The sequence below is a fragment of the Salvelinus namaycush genome, chromosome 4 (assembly GCF_016432855.1).
Source record: "Salvelinus namaycush isolate Seneca chromosome 4, SaNama_1.0, whole genome shotgun sequence".
NCBI lineage: Eukaryota > Metazoa > Chordata > Actinopteri > Salmoniformes > Salmonidae > Salvelinus > Salvelinus namaycush.
Window position 1 is genome coordinate 19,906,947 of NC_052310.1, and position 26,239 is coordinate 19,933,185.

Sequence of the window (26,239 nt, forward strand, 5' to 3'; positions counted from 1 at the left end):
GGTGCAACAAGATTTTGACATGTAAATAAATCTAGCTGGCAAGCTAGCTAGCTAACAGTATTATTTTTCTGATTAGTTGTAGCATTTACTCAAGCCAATTAGTTGTAGCTACATTTACTCAAACCAACCTTTCATTGATGTATTGCAAATACGTATGTTTATTGCTCACTGCATACCAGTTTGTCTAGTTAGTTAGCTAGCGTCTGAAAATGGTAAGTGTCTCTTGGACTGTTAAATATCTAACGTAGCTAGATAGATAGATAGCATTGCCATTGGTTATTCCTATGCACTGCTGGCAAGATTGCACAACAAAAAACAAGGGACACTAGATTTCTAATGGCTTACCGAGAGAAACATCTCGTTGGCTTGCGTTATTTTGGATAGCAGTGCAAGGTAACCACACACTTTGCTAGGTTAGCTACGGTTGTTTACCATATTGTTTTGAATTGGAATGATGAGCACAACGTAATAATGCCATATTTACCAAGGAAGGATGTTAAAAAGTGAGGGAAATATATGGAAATTATTTAAAATGTTCTCAAACTACAGAGAACACACATAGCTAGTTATTACATCTAGCTAGCAATGTACATGCCTGTAGTCATCTTATTACTGACTAAAGTAATTGACATAATCTCAATTCATATTGGCAAATGTTTGTTTTGTATTGGGGCACAGAGTACAGTCATTCTACTCAGGGTATCTTGAGTAGAATGACTGTTAAACTGTAACTCCACCACATTTCAACCTCATTTTCATTATCTCCAGAACAATGTCAGGGTCAACATATGTGAAAACGGTACATTTCTACATTTTGTAGAAAGATATATAAAGTTAAAATGTAAAAATATATATTTTTTAAGTAAGTATTTCACTGTTAGTCTACAACAAAAGTTAAAACTTTTAAAACAGTGATTTTCAAACTATGAGATTCGCGGAGACGTGCGGAGCAAGAGAATACCCTCCCTTGGGATAGAAACCCGTTGCAGGTTTAAAAATCATTAAAAAAAAAAAAAACTTTTAATCCTACCCTTTGATATCACAGAGAATCATTTTTTTTACCTTATCTTTTTAAACACAGATCATAGAAACACATTGTTTTCACATATGTAGACACTGGTTTGGTGCTGGGGCTGATGAATGAGGTTGAAAAGTGCCGGAAATTCCCTTTTAATATAAATTGGATAAGCTAAGCATGTTTTTTTTCCGCTCTGCCATGAGACATCAGTGACTGGGTGATGATGTATCCTGTTCATGAATTTTATTAATTAGCTAATACCTCTCTCCCTGGTTCTTGGCTCAGATATACCACATCCCCTGGATATATTTACCAGTACGGACTGCCCTAGCAATCTGGCACCAGCTGACAAAGTCTGAGGTCAGACAGTTCTCTGTTCTATTGTTGTCTACTGCTCTCCTTTTTACCCATGCCTAGTACAATTAATTCATCCAAATCCATCTCTGCTATTTAGTAACTGCATGCATTTTGTTTGACAGTCTCTCCTTTGGATTTACAATATGCATCTAAACTGTTCGAATTCCACACTATTTGTAGCCTATTAGAATGCACTGTATTTGGTGATTTGGGAAACGCATGTCGTTGGAGCATGTGTCGATACTGATAGGATCGAAAGAAAGGCAGTGCTGCTCTTGTATCCGCTTCCTCAATTCAAATCATGCCTTTAATATTTGAATTATTTCACAATACTGATGACGTATCAGCTGCTAATTGAGGTGGCTTATTCTAATGCTTACTCTATCAAAATTCACTAAATCACCGATTTGGCGCATCATTGTGCACATGTTAGGCTACACATCATTAAATATATTGAGATTACAGACAGTAGCCTACAAGTAGCTAAATATAACTACATTTATTGAACATGAAATATGAAATATGATTGAAATAGGCCTATAGCCTACCATATTTATATTTTATTGCAGTCGTCTCGGTTTTCATTGTAATACGTCACTTAGTAGTTTGTATCAATTGCAAAGACATTGGCAACTTTGTATTTGTAGTCAACTTTGTCCTGAAGATGTCGGCGGTCACGGAGATTCTATGTTTAGCGGAGATGTATAAAGTGACACGGGAGGGCAAAAAAAGCGTTGAAAGACGCACTTAGCTATTCTACGAGTGGTCGGAGGCAGGCTTTAGATTACAAGTGCAACGTTAATAATGATGGTTTTGGGAAACAGCTTGGAGATTTAACAATGCTCCTATGAGGGTTCAAATGATGAATTTAGCCTTACGATGCTTTTGGGGAACCGGGCCCAGACCGGGTCTATAATAAGTTAATAACTGCAAACTGTGTGGATTTGGAAGAATTGTATCCTACCCTCCTATTTTTCTCTTTAAGTCAACCTAGGCTGTGTAGTGGCTTTGTAGTGGTAAAAATAGGTCTTCGTGTGTAGTCTAGTATTACCAACTTGGAAGAAATCGGCTACATTTTAAATGCAGGCTCTGTAGTTGACTAGTAAATTAAAGCAATTAGCTCAGCGTGCAGAGTGACGCATGATACATATGGTGTTAACGTGGTGGCGGGAGTAGTATCTCAAAATTAACCACAGTGTATTCAAGTAGGCCTATGTGGGTTAGCGTTGTCCCCTATTGTCTACATTTGTCCTTTTGCGCCCCCTACAGTTTGATAGCAACAATAGCAGGTGTGGGATTTGTATTATTATTTTGGATTCAGACTACTAAAGATATGTGTGTGAGATTTCGGGAGGTTGAAATACGGGCTTTGAATGCAGAAATAGCCTCGTACAATTTGTTTGCGATTTTATAGAGCCACATTCATCTTATTGTCCATACTGAACACATTTCACTAATCCATTCATTCCAATTAAATAGTGTTGATTTGCCTTGTTGACTTACTTCTGGCCAGTGATTGATTTACTTCCGGCCGCTTTGTTTTAAGCTTCATCATAGGAGTGTTTTGGTACTGTAGTAAATGCATTACTTTATCCATGAATTAGCGGTGTAGAGCCTTGTAGTATAATCTACTGACTCTAGTCCCCCCATCCCTCCGTCCCTTGGCCCGTCCTTCCTCAACCCCCACGTGGAATGGTCCTCACTGGTACAGGTATCCAACGCCTGTCTTCTCCTTGTTCCCCAGATCCCAGAGCTGGCCAAGGCCTCTGTGCTGATGAGGGATCGCAGCAGAGTGGAGGAGACCATACAGGCCATGCAACGAGCCGGGCCAGATGCCCTCCAGGTAACCACTGGCCAGAAGTACTGTATACAGGGTCAAAGGTCACTTAGACCTAGCCAAAAAAAGCACACTGCAATAGCTCCCCACAAGAGTTTTTTGTGTGTATGAGTAGAAATTTAGCAAACATCTGTGACGATAGGGGAGGGGTCGCACTCACACAATAACAGAGGGGGCAGAATACTGTGGCCCTGACGGCACAGCATAATCATAATGGTCTGACTGCACCGAGGTGCCGGGGAAGAATGGTCTCCACGGTGGACCAGCGTGTGTGTGTTGTGGGGAAAGGGGGGTAACCGAGCTCCATCAGCCAGGACTAGACATTGGCTTATCAAGTTTTTCCATCCCTGCTCAATTTTGGTGCGCCTCGCAAACAGCTACAGCGGTATGCGCATTTACATAGCAAGTCTAGTCTTTGAGCTGGGCTCGGGGATGGAACAACTGTTCAAATAAAAAAAAGTGTTGTCACATGCTTTGTATACGACAGGTGTAGACTAACAGTGGAATGGTTACTTACGGGCCCTTCCCAACAATGCAGAGAGAAAACAAGAAATAGTAAAAATAATAACAAGGAATAAGTACACAATGAGTAACGATAACTTGGCTATATACACGGGGTACCAGTACCAAGTCGATGTGCACGGGTACGAGGTAATTGAGGTAGATATGTAGGTAGGGATAAAGTGACAAGGCAACGGGAGAGATAATAAATCAAATCAAAGTTCATTTGTCACATGCGCCGAATACAACGGGTAGACCTTACAGTGAAATGTTTACTTACAAGCCCTAACCAACAGTGCAGCTTATAAGTAAAAAAAATAGGTATTACGTGAACAATAGATAAGTAAAGAAATAAAAACAACAGTAAAAAGACAGTGAAAAATAACAGTATTGAGGATATATACAGTAGCGAGTCTATAACAGTAGCGAGGTTATATACAGGCACCGGTTAGTCGGGCTAATTGAGGTAGAATGTACATGTAGATATGGTTAAAGTGACTGCATATATGATAAACAGAGAGTAGCAGTAGCGTAAAAGAGGGGTTGGCGGGTAGTGGGTGGCGGGACACAATGCAGATAGTCCGGGTAGCCAATGTGCAGGCGCACCGGTTAGTCGGGCTAATTGAGGTAGTATGTACATGAATGTATAGTTAAAGTGACTGCATATATGATTAACAGAGAGTAGCAGCAGTGTGATAAACAGTAACAGCAGCGTATGTGATCAGTCAAAAGAGTTGCAAAAAGGGTCAATGCAGATATTCCGGTTAACTATTTAGCAGTCTTATAGCTTAGGGGTTTAGAAGCTGTTCAGGGTCTTCTTGATTCCAGATTTGGTGCATCGGTACCGCTTGCCGTGCCGTAGCAGAGAGAGCAGTCTATGACTTGTGTGGCTGGAGTCTTTAACAATTTTTAGGGCCTTCCTCTGACACTGCCTGGTATCAAGGTCCTGGATAGCAGGGAGCTCGGCCCCAGTGATGTACTGGGTCATACGCATTACCCTCTGTAGCGCCTTGCGGTCAGATGACAAGCCGTTTCCATACCAAGCGGTGATGCAGTCATGGAGATGGGCTAAATACTGTACACTGCAATAAGGTCAGAGCAAAAACCAAACCATGAGGTCGAAGGAATTGTCCGTAGAGCTCCGAGACAGGATTGTGTCGAGGCACAGATCTGAGGAAGGGTACCAAAAATGTCTGCAGCATTGAAGGTCTCCAAGAACACAGTGGCTTCTGTCATTCTTAAATGGAAGAAGTTTGGAACCACCAAGACTCTTCCTAGAGCTCGCTGCCCAGCCAAACTGAGCAATCTGGAGAGAAGGGCCTTGGTCAGGGAGGTAACCAAGAGCCCGATTGCCACTCTGACAGAGCTCCAGAGTTCCTCTGTGGAGATGGGAGAACCTTCCAGAAGGACAACCATCTCTGCAGCACTCCACCAATAGGCCTTTAAGGTAGAGTCACCAGACGGAAGCCACTCCTCAGTAAAAGACACATGACAGCCCGCTTGGAGTTTGCCAAAAGGCACCTAAAGACTCTGACGATGAGAAACAAGATGCTCTGGTCTGATGAAACCTTGGCCTGAATGCCAAGTGTCACGTTTGGAGGAAACCTGGCACCATCCCTACGGTGACGCATGGTGGTTGCAGCATCATGCTGTGGGGATGTTTTTCAGCGGCAGGGACTGGGAGACTAGTTAGGATCGAGGAAAAGATGAACGGAGCAAAGTACAGAGAGATCCTTGATGAAAAACTGCTTCAGAGTGCTCAGGACCTCAGATTTGGGCAAAGGTTCACCATCTAACAGGACAACAACCATAAGCACATCAGCCAAGACAACGCAGGAGTGGCTTCGGGACAAGTCTCTGAATGTCCTTGAGTGGCCCAGCCAGAGCTCGGACTTGAACCTGATCGAACATTTCTGGAGAGACCTGAAAATAGCTCTGCAGCAACACTCCCCATCCAACCTGATTGAGAGGATTTGCAGAGAAGAATGGGAGAAATTCCCCAAATACAGGTGTGCCAAGCTTGTAGCATCATACCCAAGAAGACTCAATGCTGTAATTGCTGCCAAAGGTGCTTCAACAAAGTACTGAGTAAAGGGTCTGAATACTTATGTAAATGTGATATTTCACATTTATAAATTAGCAACAAAATAACGATTTGTCATTATGGGGTATTGTGTGTATATTGAGGGGGGGGGGGGTGATTTAATCAATCAAGGCTTTAACATAACAAAATGTGTAAAAGGTCCAAGAGGCTTCTAAACAGCTTCTACCCCCAAGCCATAAGACTCCTGAACATCTAGTCAATACCCAGACTATTTGCATCCCCCCCCCCCCCCCCCCCTCAAATGGCTACCCAGACTATTTGCATCCCCCCCCCCCCCCCCCCCCCCCTCCTGTCTCCACACCACTGCCACTCTCTGTTGTCATCTATGCACAGTCACTTTAATTAACTCTAACTACATGTACATACTACCTCAACTAACCGGTTCCCCCGCACATTGACTCTATACCGGCACACCCCCAGTATATATTCTTATTTTTTACTGCTGCTCTTTAATTTCTTGTTACTTTTGTCTTATTCTTATCTGTATTTTTTTAAACTGCACTGTTGGTTAGTAAGTAAGCATTTCACTGTAAGGTCTATCTATACCTGTTGTATTCGGCGCATGTGACTAATAAAATTTGATTTGAAAAAGTAAAGGGGTCTGAATACTTTACGAAGGCACTGTATAAATGGCAAATTGTCGGATACACAAAAAGAGAGACTGATCTCCCTGCGACTGAAGCAGGAGCCAGGGGGGCAATACAAAGACGCCGTCTATAAAAATAAAATAAAAAAATAGGGAGGCTCCTCACCATTAAATGTTGCGACACAAAAATATTGGCTAAAGGTATTGCTCATAGAATTCTTAAAAGGAAGATATATGGGAGACAACATTAGATACCTCCTAGAAATAATGAAAACTATTAGAATGTAGGGAAACCAGGCGTAATATATTTATAGTAGGTTTTGAGGAAGCATTTGATTCTCTACATCTAGAATCTGTTTAAGTGCCCGGATTTGATACATTTTGGAGATCTCTCTTAAGATTGGTAAAAGTCATGTACAACAATCCTTTATGTAAAATAACAATTCATTCTCTGATAACTTTGAATTGTCAAGAGGCGTAAAATAAGGTTGCCCTCTCACCATAACTACTTATTTTGGCCATTGAACGGCTAGCTTTAAAAATCAGATCTAATGATAACATTAAGGGGTAAAAATGTATGGATTAGAGACAGAAGTATCAATGTACGCTGATGATTCAAGTTCTCTTGAGTCCTCAATCTTCAACCTTGAAAAGGCCTCATTGAGGACCTGGATAATTTCTCCAGTTTCTCTAGTCTAAAACCCAACTATGATAAGTGTACTATTAATGGATTGGGTCTCTAAAAGATAGATTTTAAATGGCCATGTTGTCTCCTGATTTAAATGGTGAAGTCGATGTGCTTGGTGTACATATCCCGTAAAAGTTGAGCGATCTTGCAATCATTAACTTTGATAGAAAATTTAGCTAAATAGATCATCTTGAAACTATGGAGAGGGAAACGCCTATCCATTCACGGGAACATTACCCTGTTTAATTCACTAGTGATATCGTACTTTACATATTTATTAATGTCTCTACCGACTCCTGAATAATCGTTTTTCAAATCATGTGTATGAGTGGAAAGGACTCCCTTCTTAGCAATGCCTGGTATCTACAGGTGATCTCGGACTTTGACATGACCCTCAGCAGATTTGCCCACAACGGGAAGAGGTGCCCTACCACTCACAGTGAGTACACAGGTCCCCATCACCAAGACTTGGGTCGTGTTCATTAGGCACCAAGGGAAGAAAACTGAGGGTCCTAGATTTGTCCAATAAGAAACTCATTTTCATTTTTCCTTACAAAACGTTTTCTGTTGCGTGCCGTAATGAACACTACCCTGGATCATTATACCAAGCGATTACAAAAGTAGTTATTTTGAAGTGCAATTAGATATAGTCCCTTACCATTTTCTTTCCCACCGTTTAAGATATCCTGGATAACGACTTGCTCATCAATGACGCCTGTAAGAAAATGGTGAGTACAATCACAAAACCAGGAGAGGACTCAGAGGAAGTTAATGTTCCTCTGATGAGACAGTAGGAAAAAGTCAATTCTCTATTGAGATATTTTGTTGTCTCTCTCACACGCTTTTCCCTTCCATGTAGATTAGGGAGTTGTTGAATACCTACTACCCTATTGAGATCGATGCAACTCGCACCGTTGAGGAGAAGCTTCCTCACATGGTGGAGTGGTGAGTGGCTGGCAGACTGGCAGTATCCACCTCACACTACACCTAAACATATTCAGCCTCTCTTTCTGGTTTCATGCCAAAAGGTGTCTACCGTACAGTTTAATCTAATTTCCATTTTTTTATGTGTATGTTAGGTCGCTAAGTGGTCATTTAAGTGGAACACTAACTCAGTGTCCTGGGTTTTTCATTGCAGGTGGACCAGTGTCCATGAGCTGCTGATCCAACAGAAGATCAGGAGGGACCTGCTGGCTCAGGCAGTGAAGCAGTCCAGTGCCATGCTCAGGTCAGATCACTGTAGGACTCTGAACACTCCAGGGTGAAGTATTTATGGGTCCCCATGAGCTGCTGCCAAGGCAGTTATACAATTTTATAAACATTACAACAGATTTCACAACACATTGAATGTGTGCCCTCAGGTCACTACTCTACTACCACATATTTACAACACAAAATCCATGTGTACATGTGTGTATGTTATGATATGTGTGTGTGTGTCCACAGTTCCATAAGGTGTATTTTTATCTTTAAAAAAAATGGTATCTAATTTTACTGCTTGCATAAGTTACTTGATGTGGAATAGGGTTCCATGTAGTCATGGCTCTATGTAGTACTGTGTGCCTCCCGTAGTCTGTTCTGGACTTGGGGACTTTGACGAGACCACCGGTGGCATGTCTTGTGGGGTATGCATGGGTGTCCGAGCTGTGTGCTAGTAGTTTAAACAGACAGTTCGGTGCGTTCAACCTGTCAATACCGCTGAAAAATACAAGTAGTGATGAAGTCAATCTCTCCACTACTTTGAGCCAGGAGAGATTGACATGCATATTATTCATGTTAGATCTCTGTACATTTAAGGGCCAGCCGTGCTGCCCTGTTCTGGAACAATTGTACACTGAACAAATATATAAACGCAAAGTGCTGTAAAGTCCTGGTCCCGTGTTTCATGTCCTGAAATAAAAGATCCCAGAAATGTTCCATACACACAAAAAGCTTATTTCTCTCAAATTTTGTGCACAAATTTGTTTAAATCCCTGTTATTGAGCATTTCTCCTTTGCCATCCACTTGACAGGTGTGGCATATCAAGAAACTGATTAAATAGCATGATCATTACATAGGTGAACCTTGTGCTGGAGACAATAAAAGGCCACTAAAATAGGCAGTTTTGGCACACAACACAATACCACAGATGTCTCAGGTTTTGAGGAAGTGTGCAATTAGCATGCTGACTGAAGGAATGTCCACCAGAGCTGTTGGCAGACAATTTAACCTTAATTTCTTTACCATAAGCCACCTCCAACGTCGTTTTAGAGAATTTGGCAGTACGTCCAACCGGCCTCAACTGCAGACCACATCTAACCACGCCAGCCCGGGACCTCCACATTCTTCCCCTGTGGGATCGTCGGGGGAGGGGGGGGGGGTTGCTGAGTAGTATTTCTGTCTGTAATAAAGCCCTTTAGTGGGGAAAAACTCATTCTGATTGGCTGGGTCTGGCTCCCTAGTGGGTGGGCCTTTGCCCAGTCATGTGAAATCTATAGATTAGGACCTTTTTTATTTCAATTGACTGATTTCCTTACATGAACTGTAACTCAGCAAAATCTTTTAAATTGTTGCGTTTATATTTTTGGTCAGTATACTTTTCCTGAATCCCTCTTTGTGGCACCAGACCACAAGACTGGGCAGTAGTCCAGGTGTGACAAAACTAGGGTCTGTAGGACCTGCCTTGTTGATAGCGTTGTTAAGAAGGCAGAGTAGCACTTTATTATGGACATACCTCACTCCATCTTAGCTACTGTTGCATCAATGTGTTTTGACCATGACCGTTTACAATCCAGGGTTACACCAAGCAGTTTAGTCTCCTCAACTTGCTCAATTTCCACATTATTCATTACAATATGTAGTTGGTTTAGGGTTTAGTGAATGATTTGTCCCAAATACAATACTTTTATATATTTTTTATATTTAGGACTGACTTATGTCTTGCCAACCATTCTGAAACTGACTGTAGCTCTTAAGTGTTGCAGTGATTTCACTTTCTGTGGTAGCTGACGTGTATAGTGTTTACTCATCATCATACATAGACACACAGGCTTTACTCAGAGCCAGTGACAGGTCATTAGTAAAGATTGGAAAAAGTAAGGGGCCTAGACAGCTGCCCTGGGGAATACCTGACTCATGTTGGAGAGGCTTCCATTAAAGAACACCCTCTGTGTTCTGTTAGACGGGTAACTGTTGATCCACCACACATGTTTTACCAGCAGCAGATTATAATCGATAATGTCAAAAGCTGCACTGAAGTCAAACAAAACAGCTTCCACAATCCTTTTATCAATTTCTCTCAGCCAATCATCAGTCATTTGTGTAAGTGCCGTACATGTTGAATGCCCTCCCTATAAGCTTGCTGAAAATCTGTTGTTCATTTGTTTACTGTGAAATGGCATTGTGTCTGGTCAAACACATTTTCTTCCAAAAGATTGACTAAGGGTTGGTAACAGGCTAAAGTCTCCCCTAGGTACAAGGATCAGCTTCCTCTCCCCCAATCCTAACCTTAAACAAGTTGGGGAAATGCTGACCCAATATTAGCGTCAAGGGGCAACTTCACCCTACTCCCAACACACCCACACTATGCTCAGTATTAAAAGCGATAGTTCACAATTTTGAAGTTTAAAGAGCGACTGCCATTTAAAACCGTCACCCTATTAAAGAAGCCAGGTAAGGACCCACTAGACTGGTTCCCACAGACCAGTAAATTTACTAAAATGTGACTCTAAAATCCTTACTAAGATTTTAACAAAAATAGTTGGAGGTAGTAACACAATTAATAAATCCAGATCAAACCGGGTTCATTAAAGGACGTCACTCAACGTCGAATATAAGACGACTTCTGAATATTATCAATTACTCTAAAACCCAACTCAAACAAACAGTTATACTATCTCGAGATGCAGAAAAGGCATTTCACCACGTTGACTGGGTCTTTTGCAACGTTAAAGAAGTTTGGGGGAGCATAAAAAAAAAAAGGATAGAGTTGATATATTCAAGTCCAAAATCATCTGTTAGAACTACAATGAGCAAATCGTCAAGGAGATTGCCTCTCGCCACCCTCGAACTGGCAGAAGCGCTATAAACATTCATGGTTTGCAGGTGGGGCCAAATGAACACAAGATATCTCTATATGCAGACAATGTCATCCTGTACATAAGAGGCTGAGACAACGATTCCAAATATACATTTTTATTTAACCTTTATTTAAACTAGGCAAGTCAGTTAAGAACAAATTCTTATTTTCAATGACGGCCTATGAACAGTGGGTTAACTGCCTGTTCAAGGGCAGAACGACAGATTGTACCTTGTCAGCTCGGGGATTTGAACTTGCAACCTTTCGGTTACTAGTCCACCACTAGGCTACCCTGCTGCCCCAAATGAATAAGTGAATAATAGTGCTATATCAGGCTTTAAAATTAACGTTGGTAAACTATTGCTATGGTGACATTTGGTGATGCACCCTCAAGTATCAAAGACAAGCATGCGTTACTTGTGATAATATTACGTCAGACTATGGGAAACTATATGCTTTGAACTACCCCCGTGTGATTAGTAAAATCACTGAAGATCAAGACCGTTGGATGCCCCTCCCTATATCTCTAGCAGGTCGGGTTGTTTCAGTGAAAATGTGAATCAGTTGTTTCAGTAAATAATGCTTTATCTGTTTTCAATGCTTCCTGTTAAAACCTTTACTCGCCTAAATGCAGCAATAGGCAAAACATTTTATGGTAAAATAAGAAGGCTCGTATTAGTTATAAAACACTACAGCAATTCAAATAATTGGGTGGGCTTGGCCTCCCTAACCTTAAATCATATTACTTAATCACACAGCATCATGGATTCAACAACCAAAAGGATTTGTCATGGCTTGAAATGAGAGTCAATATTGTGATATGTCTTCTCTCTATAGCAGACCCTATTTCTATTGACAGGATTAAACAAAACCCAATTATTACTCTTACATTGAGGGAGGTTCAACGCCAATATGAACTGAGTAATGACATTTCTAGATACTCGCCTTTATTCCACAACCCAGCCTTTCTTCCTGTTACTATGTCCCAAGGTTTTAGGGAATGGGAAGAGTGCTTGGTAGAGTCTCTCAACTATTCAAAGACTCAATTTTGAAATAATTTCAAGAAATCCAGGAGGAATTCATTATATCCCACCTAAATTTGTATAGGTACCTTCAAGTAAGGCAATTCATTGTTACCAAAAATGACTGGGCTGATTACTCCTGTTAACAAGATGATTGAATTACTTCATTTTTTATATTTTTTATTTCACCTTTATTTAACCAGGTAGGCTAGTTGAGAACAAGTTCTCATTTACAACTGCGACCTGGCCAAGATAAAGCAAAGCAGTGCGACACAAACAACAACAGAGTTACACATGGAATAAACAAACATACAGTCAATAATACAGTAGAAAGGTAAGGCAAAAAATAGGCCATAGTGGCAAAATAATTACAATATAGCAATTAAACACTGGAGTGATAGATGTGCAGATGATGAATGTGCAAGTAGAGATACTGGGGTGCAAAGGAGCAAAATAAATAAATAACAGTATGGGGATGAGGTAGTTGGATGGACTATGTACAGGTGCAGTGATCTGTGAGCTGCTCTGACAGCTGGTGCTTAAAGTTAGTGAGGGAGATATGAGTCTCCAGCTTCAGTGATTTTTGCAGTTCGTTCCAGTCATTGGCAGCAGAGAACTGGAAGGAAAGGCGGCCAAAGGAGGAATTGGCTTTGGGGGTGACCAGTGAAATACTAGTGAAATATATGCTGGAGCGCGTGCTACAGGTGGGTGCTGCTATGGTGACCAGTGAGCTGAGATAAGGCGGGGCTTTACCTAGCAAAGACTTATAGATGACCTGGAGCCAGTGGGTTTTGCAACGAATATGAAGCGAGGGCCATCCAACGAGAGCATACAGGTCACACTGGTGGGTAATATATGGGGCTTTGGTGACAAAACGGATGGCACTGTGATAGACAGCATCTAATTTGCTGAATAGAGTGTTGGAGGCTATTTTGTAAATGACAACGCCAAAGTCGAGGATCGGTAGGATAGTCAGTTTTACGAGGGTATGTTTGGCAGCATGAGTGAAGGATGCTTTGTTGTGAAATAGGAAGCCGATTCTAGATTATATTTTTGATTGGAGATGCTTAATGTGAGTCTGGAAGGAGAGTTTACAGTCTAACCAGACACCTAGAATATGTGGACAACTACAAATACCTAAGTCAGAACCGTCCAGAGTAGTGATGCTGGACGGGCGGGCAGGTGCGGGCAGCGATCGGTTGAAGAGCATGCATTTAGTTTTACTTGCATTTAAGAGCAGTTAGAGGCCACGGGAGGAAAGTTGTATGGCATTGAAGCTCGTCTGGAGGTTAGTTAACATAGTGTCCAAAGAAGGGCCAGAAGTATACCGAATGGTGTCGTCTGCGTAGAGGTGGATCTGAGAATCACCAGCAGCAAGAGCGACATCATTGATGTATACAGAGAATAGAGTCGGGGCCGAGAACTGAACCCTGTGGCACCCCCATAGAGACTGCCAGAGGTCCGGACAACAGGCCCTCCGATTTGACACACTGAACTCTGTCTGAGAAGTAGTTGGTGAACCAGGCGAGGCAATCATTTGAGAAACCAAGGCTGTTGAGTCTGCCGATAAGAATGGGGTGATTGATAGAGTCGAAAGACTTGGCCAGATTGATGAATACAGCTGCACAGTATTGTCTCTTATCGATGGAGGTTATGATATCGTTTAGGACCTTGAGCGTGGCTGAGATGCATCCAGGACCAGCACGGAAACCAGATTGCATAGCGGAGAAGGTACGGTGGGATTCGAAATGGTCGGTGATCTGTTTGTTAACTTGGCTTTCGAAGACCTTAGAAAGGTAGGGTAGGATAGATATAGGTCTGTAGCAGTTTGGGTCTAGAGTGTCACCCCCTTTGAAGAGGGGGATGACTGCGGCAGCTTTCCAGTCTTTGGATATCTCAGACGATACGAAAGAGAGGTTGAACAGGCTAGTAAATAGGGGTTGCAACAATTTCGGGGGATAATTTTAGAAAGAGAGGGTCCAGATTGTCTAGCCCGGGCTGATTTGTAGGGGTCCAGATTTTGCAGCTCTTTCAGAACATCAGCTATCTGGATTTGGGTGAAGGAGAAATGGGGAGGCTTAGGCAAGTTGCTGTGGGGTTGCAGGGCTGTTGACCAGGGTAGAGGTAGCCAGGTGGAAAGCATGGCCAGCCGTAGAGAAATGCTTTTGAAATTCATCGGTGGTCCCTTTATCAAGGGGAAAACATTGGAACCGTTTCAAATGATTATCACAATATCCTTAACATGCTAATATTATCTTTAGATAATCTTAGGAACTCATGGCAGGTGGAATTACAGATGCAGATATCAGAGGATAGTTGGGGGAATTTGGAAAACGCTATATAAAGCCACTACATGTAACCGAACAAGGAAGTTTCAATTCCAAGTACTAGATTGTTTTTTGAGCCCTGATAAACTTAATAAAATGAATAAAGGATTATCCACTACGTGTTGGAGACAGTGTGGTCAAATAGGTACTTGATCACATATATTTTGGCAATGTCTGAAAATCCAGTATTTTCGGTCTGAAATTCTCCATGTTTTTCAGGACATCACAGCTATTATTATTCAACCAGACCCATATCATCTCCTCCTAGGTATTGTTCATGTGGATACACTCCAATCCTCTCCAGTTCAAGTATTAGATTATCTTTTAGCAGCAGAATTTACACCCTCAAAAGATATGTGGTTAGGTCTATGCGGGGAACTTCCTGACATGGAGAGAATTCCATCAATCTTGGAACATAGACAGCGTAGGTATGAAGGTGTCTGGTCAGAGTTCCTGACATATCGTACTGGTCTTATTCTGTATTTTTTGTTTTTTTTGTTTGTTTCTGGTGTTTTTCTGTGGCTTAATCCCAAATTGTATTCTTATTCAGACACTTGAAACATTTGCTCTATATAGCCAAAATGTACCCTTAATAACATGTGAATGTAATTACGCTCCCTTGCAAGGATACATTGTGTATGTATGGTACATGTTCTTTATGTGGTCTTGAATAAAAAATGCAACAAATCCCTTTGAAAACAGCCTATATAAGTCAAACTGTTTTTCTAGTGTCAGAATTGACTACAAAGTGTAAATAGGATAATTTTGGTCATAAAGTCAATCTTGTCTGAAACGGATTTTGGAACAGTCGGCTGTCACAATGGGTAAATGAAGGTTGGGGTTTTGATTTAACCATGTCCATTTGCCCACTAACATGGGGTGAACTGCGGCGGTGATTGCGCTCTATCAAATACTTAGACAGTGAGAGACCCGCCCAGCAGTTTTGACTTTGTTTACATAAGAAAACACATCACACATTTTTTTTTACTTGAGAAATACTGCACCAAACACCTTTTATTTAGTTGTAAAATAGTGCAACTTAAACATCCGCGGTAAAAATGTATAAACTAATTACAGATTTCTTAGATTCATTCTGGGGATGTGAAATAGGCTGCCTTGTCTCATGGGGGACGAATATCAGTAACCAAACACACCTACAAGACTGAAATCTAGTTTTTCTAATGAGCAACAGAAAAACACACATGCAAATCGGCGTGTTCAGTGGCTCGTTAACCTTATATTCCATTTACCTAGTGGAGGTGTTGATTGTTTTAAGTCAATTAGCTGGTTATTTAGCTGGATCCAACATCTTCGTGTTAGCATTTTTAGTGCTACTAGAAATGCTAGTGGAAAAGGATTGTCTTTATCCTTATCGGTTACATCAGTGGGGGGGGGGGGGGGGGGGGGGTAAAGAAGGCAGGAAGATAATAGAAAATGGGATACTGATGAATAGGAGAATTACAATGATGATATTTCCCCCTCCCTGTCTCTGTAGGGAGGGCTATAAGGTGTTCTTCGACCGGCTGCAGGAGCAGCAGGTTCCTCTGTTGATCTTCTCGGCTGGCTTGGGGGACATCCTGGAGGAAGTGATCAGACAGAACCACGTCTTCCACCCCAACGTCCACGTCATCTCCAACTACATGGACTTTGACCAGAGCGTACGTTTCTTTCTTGACTGTTTGGTTAATTTGGACATTTTCAAACCAGTCTAGCATCGAGTCTAATTATGTGTAGTATGATGTGTGCCTAATGCAGCGTTTCCCAAACTTCCCAAGGGTGGGCACGTTTTGGATTTTGCCCTCACACTACAGAGCTGATTTTAATAACGAACTCATCAAGCTTTGATTATTTGAATCAGCTGTGTAGTGCAAGGGAAAACACCAAAATGTGCAACCCTTGGGGTCCCCCAGGACCGAGTTTGGGAAACACTGGCCTAATGCCTATGGAACTGCTAAAGTGATAGTTCACCCACATTACAAAATGACATATTGGTGTCCCGAAAGCAGTCTATGGACAGGGAGATACAGCAATCCACACTTTGGTTTTGTTTACCTAATCACTTTCACCAACTTACAGCATTTTTGGCCTTTAACCAATGCAAGTACACGTTATGCCCAAATTCACAAAATGTCTCACGTTTCCCCCCCCCAAACTCAGCAATCCGTTGACCACAAGTGCGACCCATGTCTTCCTGCAGGGTGTACTGCGGGCGTTCAAAGGCCAGTTGATCCACACGTTCAACAAGCGAGAGTGCGCTCTGCTCCACGCGGCCCACTTCAGGGAGCTCAAAGAGCGGCCCAACGTGCTACTGCTAGGGGACTCTCTGGGAGACCTCACCATGGCCGATGGGGTGGCCCACACTCAGCACGCCCTCACCATAGGCTTCCTCAATGACCAGGTGGGTGTTGAGGGGTGCTGTATTTGTCTTTGTGTTGCCTTTTGCAAACCTGGAAGTGGTGAGGATTTAAAGGAAGTCCGTTTTGTATGTTGACTTCCGATAAATGTTGTACATTTCCCACACACCCACTTAAAAGCCAGAAGTACACTTACTTGTACTAAACTTCATGAAATATTCCTTCAATCTGTTAATGCTGCTCACCTGTATTCCTAACCGTGTATGTAAGGTGTTGAAGCACTGTGTTAGCTGGATACTACGGCGGCAGGTAGCCTAGCGGTGAGCCAGTAAACGAAAGGTCGCCGGTTCGAATTCCCGAGCCGTCTAGGTGAAAAAAAATCTGTCTGTGCCCTTGAGCAAGGCACTTAACACTAATTGCTCCTGTAAGTCGCTCTGGATAAGACTATAATGTAAAAATGTACTGACTGTTCTGTTTGGTCAGGTGGAGGAGAGGAAAGAGTCATACGTCAACTCATACGACATCGTCCTGGTCAAGGATGAAACCATGGACATCCCCAACGCCATCCTCAACTACATCACCACTGCGCCGGCCAAGTGAACCGCCGTGAGGACGCAACGAATCACGGGCCAAAAGTTAACCTAGGGTCAGGTTACTTCCCGTTTGCACAGGCGTCAGGAATCAACCGCCTTGATGGCCGACATCACAAAGAGAGGAAATTGACCCTTTGTTGACCTTTACAGAGCTGCACGCACCACAATTATTATAGTGCCACAATAATCCTCAGGCACCTTCAAACCAATTCAACACCTCAGTGACATTATTTTAAATGAAATCACCTTGTTTCATGTGTGGGGTTGGTGCTGCAAATCCCATCCACCGAAGCCCCTTGATTCTGTTAACTTAATGTTTGTACCTATTTACTGTATGTTTCTATGGTCTCTCTAAGGACAAGCAGCTCCTTCCATTTGGAGAAGTGGTTGATTTTGTAACTTTAAGTTAAAGGCCAGTATTCTGATCGCGCTTTGTCAGCTATGCGCCTTTTAAAGGTAATTTCCGATTGAGCCGACATGTGCGGCATTTACCGTGAATGCCGTCTCCGCACGGTTATGGGAGAATGCTATGACGCTATTCACTTTATTTCCCAAGGCGCAGGGCTGTGTAACGAGCATCCACTGTATAAGCTGCTGTATCGCCCAGTAAGTATTCTAACATGTGAGAGAGTTGATCAGTGATAGTGTGTGTGTGTATATGAGACTAGTCTTAATCTAAATGTATTAATTTGTGTATATCTATACCCATCCTCTAATTTGTGAGGCGCAATTATTTTGTGATTGTCAAGTGTGGATGCTGCCCTATGCACATTTGACCAAATGTAGTATATAAGTGTATTTATTTGGTTGAACAAGTACCGTAACAGATGAAATGGTTACCTCACAACTCACTGTGGGAGTTCAGTGGCAAATGCTTATGCTGCTAGGAAAGCTTTCCTTGACAATTAAAGGGATAGTTCACCTAAATGTAATATGTTCATGCAAATTATGACATTTGGGAGAAATGTCCCTTTAACCACTACTTTGCTTTTTTTTTTTTTTTTTACAGAGGTATTGGTTTCCTTGTAGGCAGGTACTTTTAAACTGGATGTCTATATAAGCTGAGATTTCCCGGCATCCTAAAACAATATTGAAGAATAGTGCTTTAACTATTATTCACATTTCGATTGTATGTTTTGCCTGTATTTAACCAGGTATGTCGTTGAGAACACTTGTCTTTTGCAATATCAACGTACTATCTCAAGACCTAGCGAAGAGTGAAGACAGTTGTGAACAAAACAAGATGTGTTATTTTGTGGTTTTCTGTTTTTTAATCTACATTTTAAAGACTTTCCAATACTGCCACCTAGCGGGCATGTTCAGTTTGTAACATTTGATTAGTCTGACAATCACATCCTGCAAAAAAAAAAGAGATGTTTATTTTTCTAAAAATGGTTTTATTGGTGTAAACATCAGATCAGGAACATACAGTGCTGGTTTGGTTGGTTGATTTGTCAACGCGTACTTTTTTTAAACTTTTTTTTTTTTTTTTTTTTTTTACATCACTTTATCAAACATGACCAAATCATGCAACACAAATATTACTCTTGTAAGACTCTTTACCCACCATCTAAAATGTATAACACCTGTTAAGGGATCACTGTATAAAAAAGGGTCTCTCTTGGAATATTTTAAGGTGTGTGTGTGGTCCATCCCTGAGAGAGAGAGGCTGTGGTCCGATTCTCGAATATTCGAGTAGATCTACCCTTGTCACCAAACTGTGCACTTGTTCACTCCAATCCAATGCTTTATATTATAAATCCACGAGGTGGAGTGAACGAGTGCACACTTCGGGGCGGAGAATTGGAACTAGTGTGTGTGCGCGCGCGCGTTAGACTGACTGATCTACAAATCACTTTGTATCCTAAATAATTACTCATGATTATTTGTAGATCAGTCAGTTTGCTCAGTCGGTGACCAATTCCTGCACAAAATGTATGTCCTTGAACACTACCAACGTGTGCACTCCTCATCACAACTCCTCGTGCATCCTCTCTTTGTCCTCCTCCACCTTCAATTTGAGCTCCTCGGCGAAGATGACCCCATCCTTGTTGCGGTCCTGGTTCCTGAACATGTCGGCAATGATCTCTTCAGGGTCCACCCCCGGCTTCATACGACCTTTGCCCTCCGCCACCTGCAGCATGATGAACTCTCCAAACTGGATGAAGAGAGAGAGAGAAACGAGAGCGTTGTGAAGAGGAGTAGCAGCCATGTTTAGTGTGAGTCATGACAAATGACAGCTTGACCGTTGTCTTACATGAACATGTCTGCAGAAGCAGTTTGGTTTGGCTAAATAGCACATGAGATGCCAATCAAATATGGTAATCTTCAAAAGGGTGGGTTTTTCGTGTACAGTCAACCCCTAATTAATGCAACCACTTGGGACCACACACCGTGCAGGTGGGCACTAAACCAGTTATCAAGAGCTATAAAACGAATGTCATTGAATTGGGACTGACAAAATATATTGCACTTAAATGGAGTAGACGGTACTTTATAACTCCCATCAATATTATTTGATGGTCTGATCCATCTATTTTCTACTAGTCTATTCCAGCTGTGCGGTAGATAGCATACCTCCTCTATGGGCACCTCTCCGTTCTGGTTTATGTCCATGGCCTGGAAGAGCTCCAGCGGGGCGTCCTCCACCCACACAAACAGGTAGCCCTCCGGCACGCCCTTCTGCAGGTCCATCAGCTCCAGCTCAAAGTGAAGCACTGCACTGCCTGGCACACCAGTGGCTGGAGGAGAGGAGGAGAGAGTGTGAAAGAGCAACACCGGTATGTGTACCTGGGTAATACTTTATTGTAGCCCTCCTTTACACATGCCTTTAGAACCGACAGATGTTATGTTTTATGTAGCTGTTATAATGTCAATGCAGCTGTTATAGAGGCTTTATGGATACATAAATAAGTGGGGCTACAGTAAATTATGACCTGCACCTGAAATGCCTTTATGCAGGAGTGTCTCACTAGTGTAGACATGTGTGAACATGGTGTCACTTTGAAATGGAACGGTATCAAACACATGGAACCCAGGTGTAGACTAACAGTGAAATGCTTACTTACGTGCCCTTCCCGAACCATGCAGAGACACAAATAATAGAAAAAACAAGTTTACATACACTTAGGTTGGCGTCATTAAAACTCGTTTTTCAACCACTCCACAAATTTCTTGTTAACAAACTATAGTTTTGGCAAGTCAGTTAGGACATCTACTTTGCGCATGACAAGTAATTTTTCCAACAATTGTTTACAGACAGATTATTTCCCTTATAATTCACTGTATCACAATTCAAGTGGGTCAGAAGTTTACATACACTAAGTTAACTGTGCTTTTAAACAGCTTGAAAAATTCCAGAAAATGATGTCATGGCTTTAGAAGCTTCTGATAGGCTAATTGACGTCATTTGGAGGTGTACCTGGGGATGTATTTCAAGGCCTAGCTTCAAACTCAGTGCCTCTTTGCTTGACATCATGGGAAAATCAAAAGAAATCAGCCAAGACCTCAGAAAAAAAATTGTGGAGCTCCACAAGTCTGGTTCATCCTTGGGAGTAATTTCCAAACGCCTGAAGGTACCACGTTCATCTATACAAACAATAGTACACAAGTATAAACACCATGGGACCACGCAGCCGTCATACCTCTCAGGAAGGAGACTCGTTCTGTCTCCTAGAGATTAACGTACTTTGGTGCGAAAAGTGCAAATCAATCCCAGAACAACAGCAAAGGACCTTGTGAAGATGCTGGAGGAAACAGGCACAAAAGTATCTATATCCACAGTAAAACAAGTCCTATATCGACATAACCTGAAAGGCCGCTCAGCAAGGAAGAAGCCACTGCTCCAAAGCAGCCATAAAAAAGCCAGACGACGGTTTGCAACTGCACATGGGGACAAAGATCATACTTACTGGAGGAAAAATGGGGGGGCTTGCAAGCCGAAGAACACCATCCCAAACGTGAAGCACGGGGGTGGCAGCATCATGTTGTGGGGGTGCTTTACTGCAGGAGGGACTGGTGCACTTCACAAAATAGATGGCATCATGAGGGAGGAAAATTATGTGGATATATTGAAGCAATATCTCAAGACATCAGTCAGGAAGTTAAAGCTTGGTCGCAAATGTGTCTTCCAAATGGACAATGACCCCAAGCATACTTCCAAGTTGTGGCAAAATGGCCTAAGGACAACAAAGTCAAGGTATTGGAGTGGCCATCACAAAGCCCTGACCTCAACCCTATAGAAAATTTGTGGGCAGAATTGAAAAAACGTGTGCGAGCAAGGAGGCCTACAAACCTGATTCAGTTACACCAGCTCTGTCAGGGGGAATGGGCCAACATTCACCCAACTTATTGTGGGAAGCTTGTGGAAGGCTACCCGAAACATTTGACCCAATTTAAAGGCAATGCTACCAAATACTAATTGAGTGTATGCAAACTTTTGACCCACTGGGAATGTGATGAAAGAAAGAAATAATTTTCTCAACTATTATTCTGACATTTCACATTCTTAAAATAAATTGGTGATCCTAACTGACCTCAGATTTTTACTAGGATTAAATGTCAGGAATTGTGAAAAACTGAGTTTAAATGTATTTGGCTAAGGTGTATGTAAACTTCCGACTTCAACTGTATGTGATTGTGCTATTATACTCCCGCTGGTGCATTCTTAGTTGAGTGAGCGTATTGTTTGTATTTTATTGTTGCCCTGTCCCCTGATGGCCCACGGTGAACGTCTTTCTCACCCCCTTTCTCTCCGTGGCCCAGGTGAGGGGGGATGATGACAGTCCTCCTCTCACCCACACACATGCCCCTCAGACCCTCGTCCAGACCGTCAATCACTTTGTCCGCCCCCAGCACCGTGTCTTGCAGGTTGTCATAGTCACTCCTGGGCACAAGGGACATAAACACAGGTAAGGGAATGTAAAAACAACATATGGAGCATGTCTGTCAACTGCAATGTCTTCAATCTGTATTTCCTTTCCAACGACGGCCGTTTTAGAGATACGATATCATCAAAATGAAGTACACAACAAATGAATTAGACCGTCAATACAAAAGGATCCACATGAGGGTTTCAATCGGTTTTCTTCCGTTTGGTGCCTAATGAACACGACCCCGGGCAATGTACTCACGAAGAGAAGAGTCGGGTGCCGTCCAGCAGAGAGCAGTTGTAGTGGTAGTGGATTAGATCGTCCACATCGCTGGTCAGGTTACACACCTCAGGCTTGTGAGTCACATGAACCTCCACAGAGTCCTTGGGGTTGTGGAAGTCGATGACATGGATGTCGAAGACCAGCACGGCCGAGCCTGGTATATCCTTACCTGGTACGGCAAGACGGAGAGGTCAAACTGGGTTTCAGTCAGTAATATAAACTATTGTATAATTTGACATATAATGTTGTGCCTAAATTATAGCTAGCTATTGGGCTATCTGTTACATTTTAGACTAAATTAATCATATTTATACATATTTCACACAGGTATGCACTTAATAAATCATACATTTAAGGTGTATTCTTCCCACACAAATAGGATTTAAAAAAGGCCCAATGAAGCCATTTTTATATCAATATCAAATCATTTCTGGGTAACAATGAACCTTACTGTAATAGTTTCCATTAAAATGTACAGAAATGTCTTTTTAGCAAAAAACTACTTCTCAAGCAACAATTATGCTAGGACTGACAGAGTGGTCTAAGTGGGAAGGGAAAACTGACAACTAGCAGTTATTGGTCTATTAACTAATTTACTGCCTGGTGATGTCACCAGGGAAGCCGAAACTTCCGCCCATGCAAACCTGGCGATTAGAAGGTCCTGTCTAGATTGTATTTTCAACCAGGAAATAACAATGATCATATTTAATCACACTTTTACGGTCTTTAGTTCCATCAGCTGTTATGAAAAACATAGTTTTGACTGCACTGGGCCTTTAACATGTAAATCATTCAAATGAGAGAGCTTACAACCCTGACCGCTAACTACTCTACTGTAACTACCAATAAAAGCTAACTACCTAACTAACCTACTGTAACTACCAATAAAAGCTAACTACCTAACTAACCTACTGTAACTACCAATAAAAGCTAACTACCTAACTAACCTACTGTAACTACCAATAAAAGCTAACTACCTAACCAACCTACTATAGCTACCAATAAAAGCTAACTACCTAACCAACCTACTGTAACTACCAATAAAAGATGCCCCTCTATCTGCCCTGGACTAAGCCACACCTGCTCCCTGCTCTCCATAGGCCATGTGGGGGGGCAGGGTGACCCTCCTCTTCTCCCCGATGCACACCCCCTGCAAGCCCTTGTCCATGCCAGAGATCACGTAGCCCATCCCAATGTAGGTGTTGTACGTGTTGTTCCGCTGGTAGCTGTAGAGAGAGGAGGGATTCGATATGACAAGCAATGACAGACATTGTCAAACAGTAATCACTCAAGAATTATTTTCAGTCTTTCATTATGCCATTTTAGACTACTGAGACGCAGCCTATAACAACTGGACATTGCTCACCTGGTGTCAAAGGTGACCCCGTTGAGGAAGGTTCCATTGTAGTGGTAGCGCATGTAGTCCCCGGCCACAGACTTGCGCTCGCACGACTCGGGCACCACCTGGTTCTCCACGATGATGTCATCCTTGGGGTTGTGTAGGTCAGCCAGGAGGACATTAAACACCAGGGTGGCCTGGGACGGGATCTCTTTACCTGAAGGAGATCGAAGCAGTCAGTCGAAAAGGCTGTACAGAGAAGCAGTATGTCTGTCTGATCGTCTAAAGAGGAATCAATGCTGATTGACGGCTGCAAATGCACCAAACAATGAAATGGTAATGGTGGTAATTCGACTTACCACCACACCAGGGTGTCACCAGTGTTTAATGTCAACGTTAGCTCTAGTGTTCTTGTGTTTCCATCAAGAGTGTGACACACAATATCACTCCCTAGAAACACAACTTCACACGAAATAATCCTCAGATAGCTTTTCAGAATTCATCGATAAATTGGCCCACATGGAAAACTAAAGGCATAGATACCGTAGATGACATGGTAACAGGAAATACATTTATTTTCACGGCAGAATTAAAAAGTAATTTGAGTGACCAATGTAGATAGTTTCAAATACAAGCAACTTAAAAGTTACATATCACAATTATGATTGGAAATCTTTTGGACTTTTGGAATCTTATTTGAGTCAGAAAAGGACATTCAGATGATAGGAAAGATCTACAAAACCTTGCAGAGAGCATATCCAACTGACAATCTCTTAGAAGAAAAAAAGCGCCTGTTCAACCTCCAGAGGCTGAAAAAATGTGGCTTGTCACCTAAAACCCTCACTAACATTTACAGGTGCTCAATCGAGAGCATCCTGTCGGGCTGTATCACAGCCTGGCACGGCAACTGCACCGCCCACAACCGCAGGGCTCTCCAGAGGGTCTGCAAAACGCATCACCGGGGGCAAACAACCTGTTCTCCAGGACACCTACAACACCCGATGTCACAGGAAGGCAAAAAAGCTCATCAAGGACAATAACCACCTGAGCCACTGCCTGTTCAACCCACTTCCATCCAGATGGTGAGGTCAGTACAGGTGCATCAAAGCTGGGAACGAGAGACTGTTAAATAGCCATCACTAGCACAGAGAGGCAGCTGCCTACCTACAGACTTGATATCATTGGCCACTTTAATAAATGGAACCCTTTTTATCATGCCACTAAGAATGTTTACATATCTCGCAATACTTATATGTATATACTGTATCCTACACGATCTATTGCATCTTAACCGCTCTGTCACTGCTCATCCATATCTTTTATATATTCTTATCTCATTACCTGTTAGATACTGCTGCACTGTCAGATCTAGAAGCATAAGCATTTTGCGACACTCGCAATAACATCTGCTGACCATGTGCATGTGACCAATACAATTTTATTTGATTGAGGAAAAATATAAAATATTGGAACCAAGATTTAAAAATAACTGATGTTGGCATAAGATGGAGGGAAGGTTGGAGTATAACGTTTAATCCAGTATAAACGAATGTATAGAATTTATTATACAAGAGACAAAATTCACAAATTCTAAAGCACAACGGCAGAGTCATGTCTCAAGAGTAGAACTAATAATGACTCAATAATCCCGGCTTTTAGGGAATGCTATACACTTTGGAAGTTGTGGGTGGAGCTAGAAAGTTGGCTGTCGGAAGTATTACAATATCAACTTAGTTTTAATCAATCTGTCTGCATATTTCAAGACATGACATATGGGGCTGTAATGAGATACCCAAATGGGCTGGATGGTTCTTTTCTCATCACTCATTTTGAAAAAATAGATACTAAAAACTTGGGGCGGCAGGTAGCCTAGTGGTTAGAGCGTTGGACTAGTAACCGAAAGGTTGCAAGATCGAAGGTAACAATCTGTCGTTCTGCCCCTGAACAAGGCAGTTAACCCACTAGGCCGTCATTGAAAATAAGAATTTGTTCTTAACTGACTTGCCTAGTTAAATAAATAATCAATCAGCCATCATTGACACAATAGGAAAAATCTAACGATTTGTTATTTAAATATTGAAATAGCATGGGCGACTGAGAAAAACAAATTGGTACAATTTAAGACGAAGTGGCAAACAATAATGCAGGGTGTGAGCCGGCAGGTCAGGGCAGATGAGATGTAGTCATTGTTTGTATGTGTCTGTAAATTATTGTTCGTATGTATAAGTTTGTTTTTGTAATGTAAAAAAAGGAAAGGAAAAAAAGTATGACAAGACTACTTATGAAATAATTTACAAAAATT

The 26,239-nt window shown here is 42.0% G+C and overlaps 2 protein-coding genes across 4 annotated transcripts in view; one reads left to right on the forward strand and one right to left on the reverse strand.

The window, feature by feature from the left end:
- On the forward strand, window positions 1-19,072 carry LOC120046284 (7-methylguanosine phosphate-specific 5'-nucleotidase-like). Of its 2 annotated transcripts, none has more exons than XM_038991370.1 (10): window positions 1-212; window positions 1,304-1,378; window positions 3,120-3,218; window positions 7,461-7,530; window positions 7,773-7,819; window positions 7,951-8,036; window positions 8,230-8,319; window positions 15,994-16,156; window positions 16,696-16,896; window positions 17,336-19,072. In XM_038991370.1, exons 1-10 carry the CDS (start codon window positions 210-212, stop codon window positions 17,450-17,452), a joined length of 951 nt encoding a protein of 316 aa, XP_038847298.1. In that variant the 5' UTR covers window positions 1-209; the 3' UTR covers window positions 17,453-19,072. The 2 variants fall into 2 exon arrangements, with proteins under 2 accessions (XP_038847298.1, XP_038847300.1); XM_038991372.1 differs by lacking the exon at window positions 1-212 and adding an exon at window positions 321-393.
- LOC120046283 (peptidyl-prolyl cis-trans isomerase FKBP10-like) overlaps window positions 18,911-26,239 on the reverse strand; it is a 14,735-nt gene continuing 7,406 nt past the window's right edge. For both annotated transcript variants that reach the window (XM_038991368.1, XM_038991369.1), the window contains 6 exons: window positions 23,965-24,154; window positions 23,679-23,824; window positions 22,578-22,767; window positions 22,188-22,330; window positions 20,023-20,186; window positions 18,911-19,603 (listed from right to left, as the gene is read on the reverse strand). In XM_038991368.1, coding sequence (XP_038847296.1) covers window positions 19,418-19,603; window positions 20,023-20,186; window positions 22,188-22,330; window positions 22,578-22,767; window positions 23,679-23,824; window positions 23,965-24,154 — 1,019 coding nt within the window. In that variant the 3' untranslated portion in view covers window positions 18,911-19,417. The remainder of the gene's footprint in view (window positions 19,604-20,022; window positions 20,187-22,187; window positions 22,331-22,577; window positions 22,768-23,678; window positions 23,825-23,964; window positions 24,155-26,239) is intronic.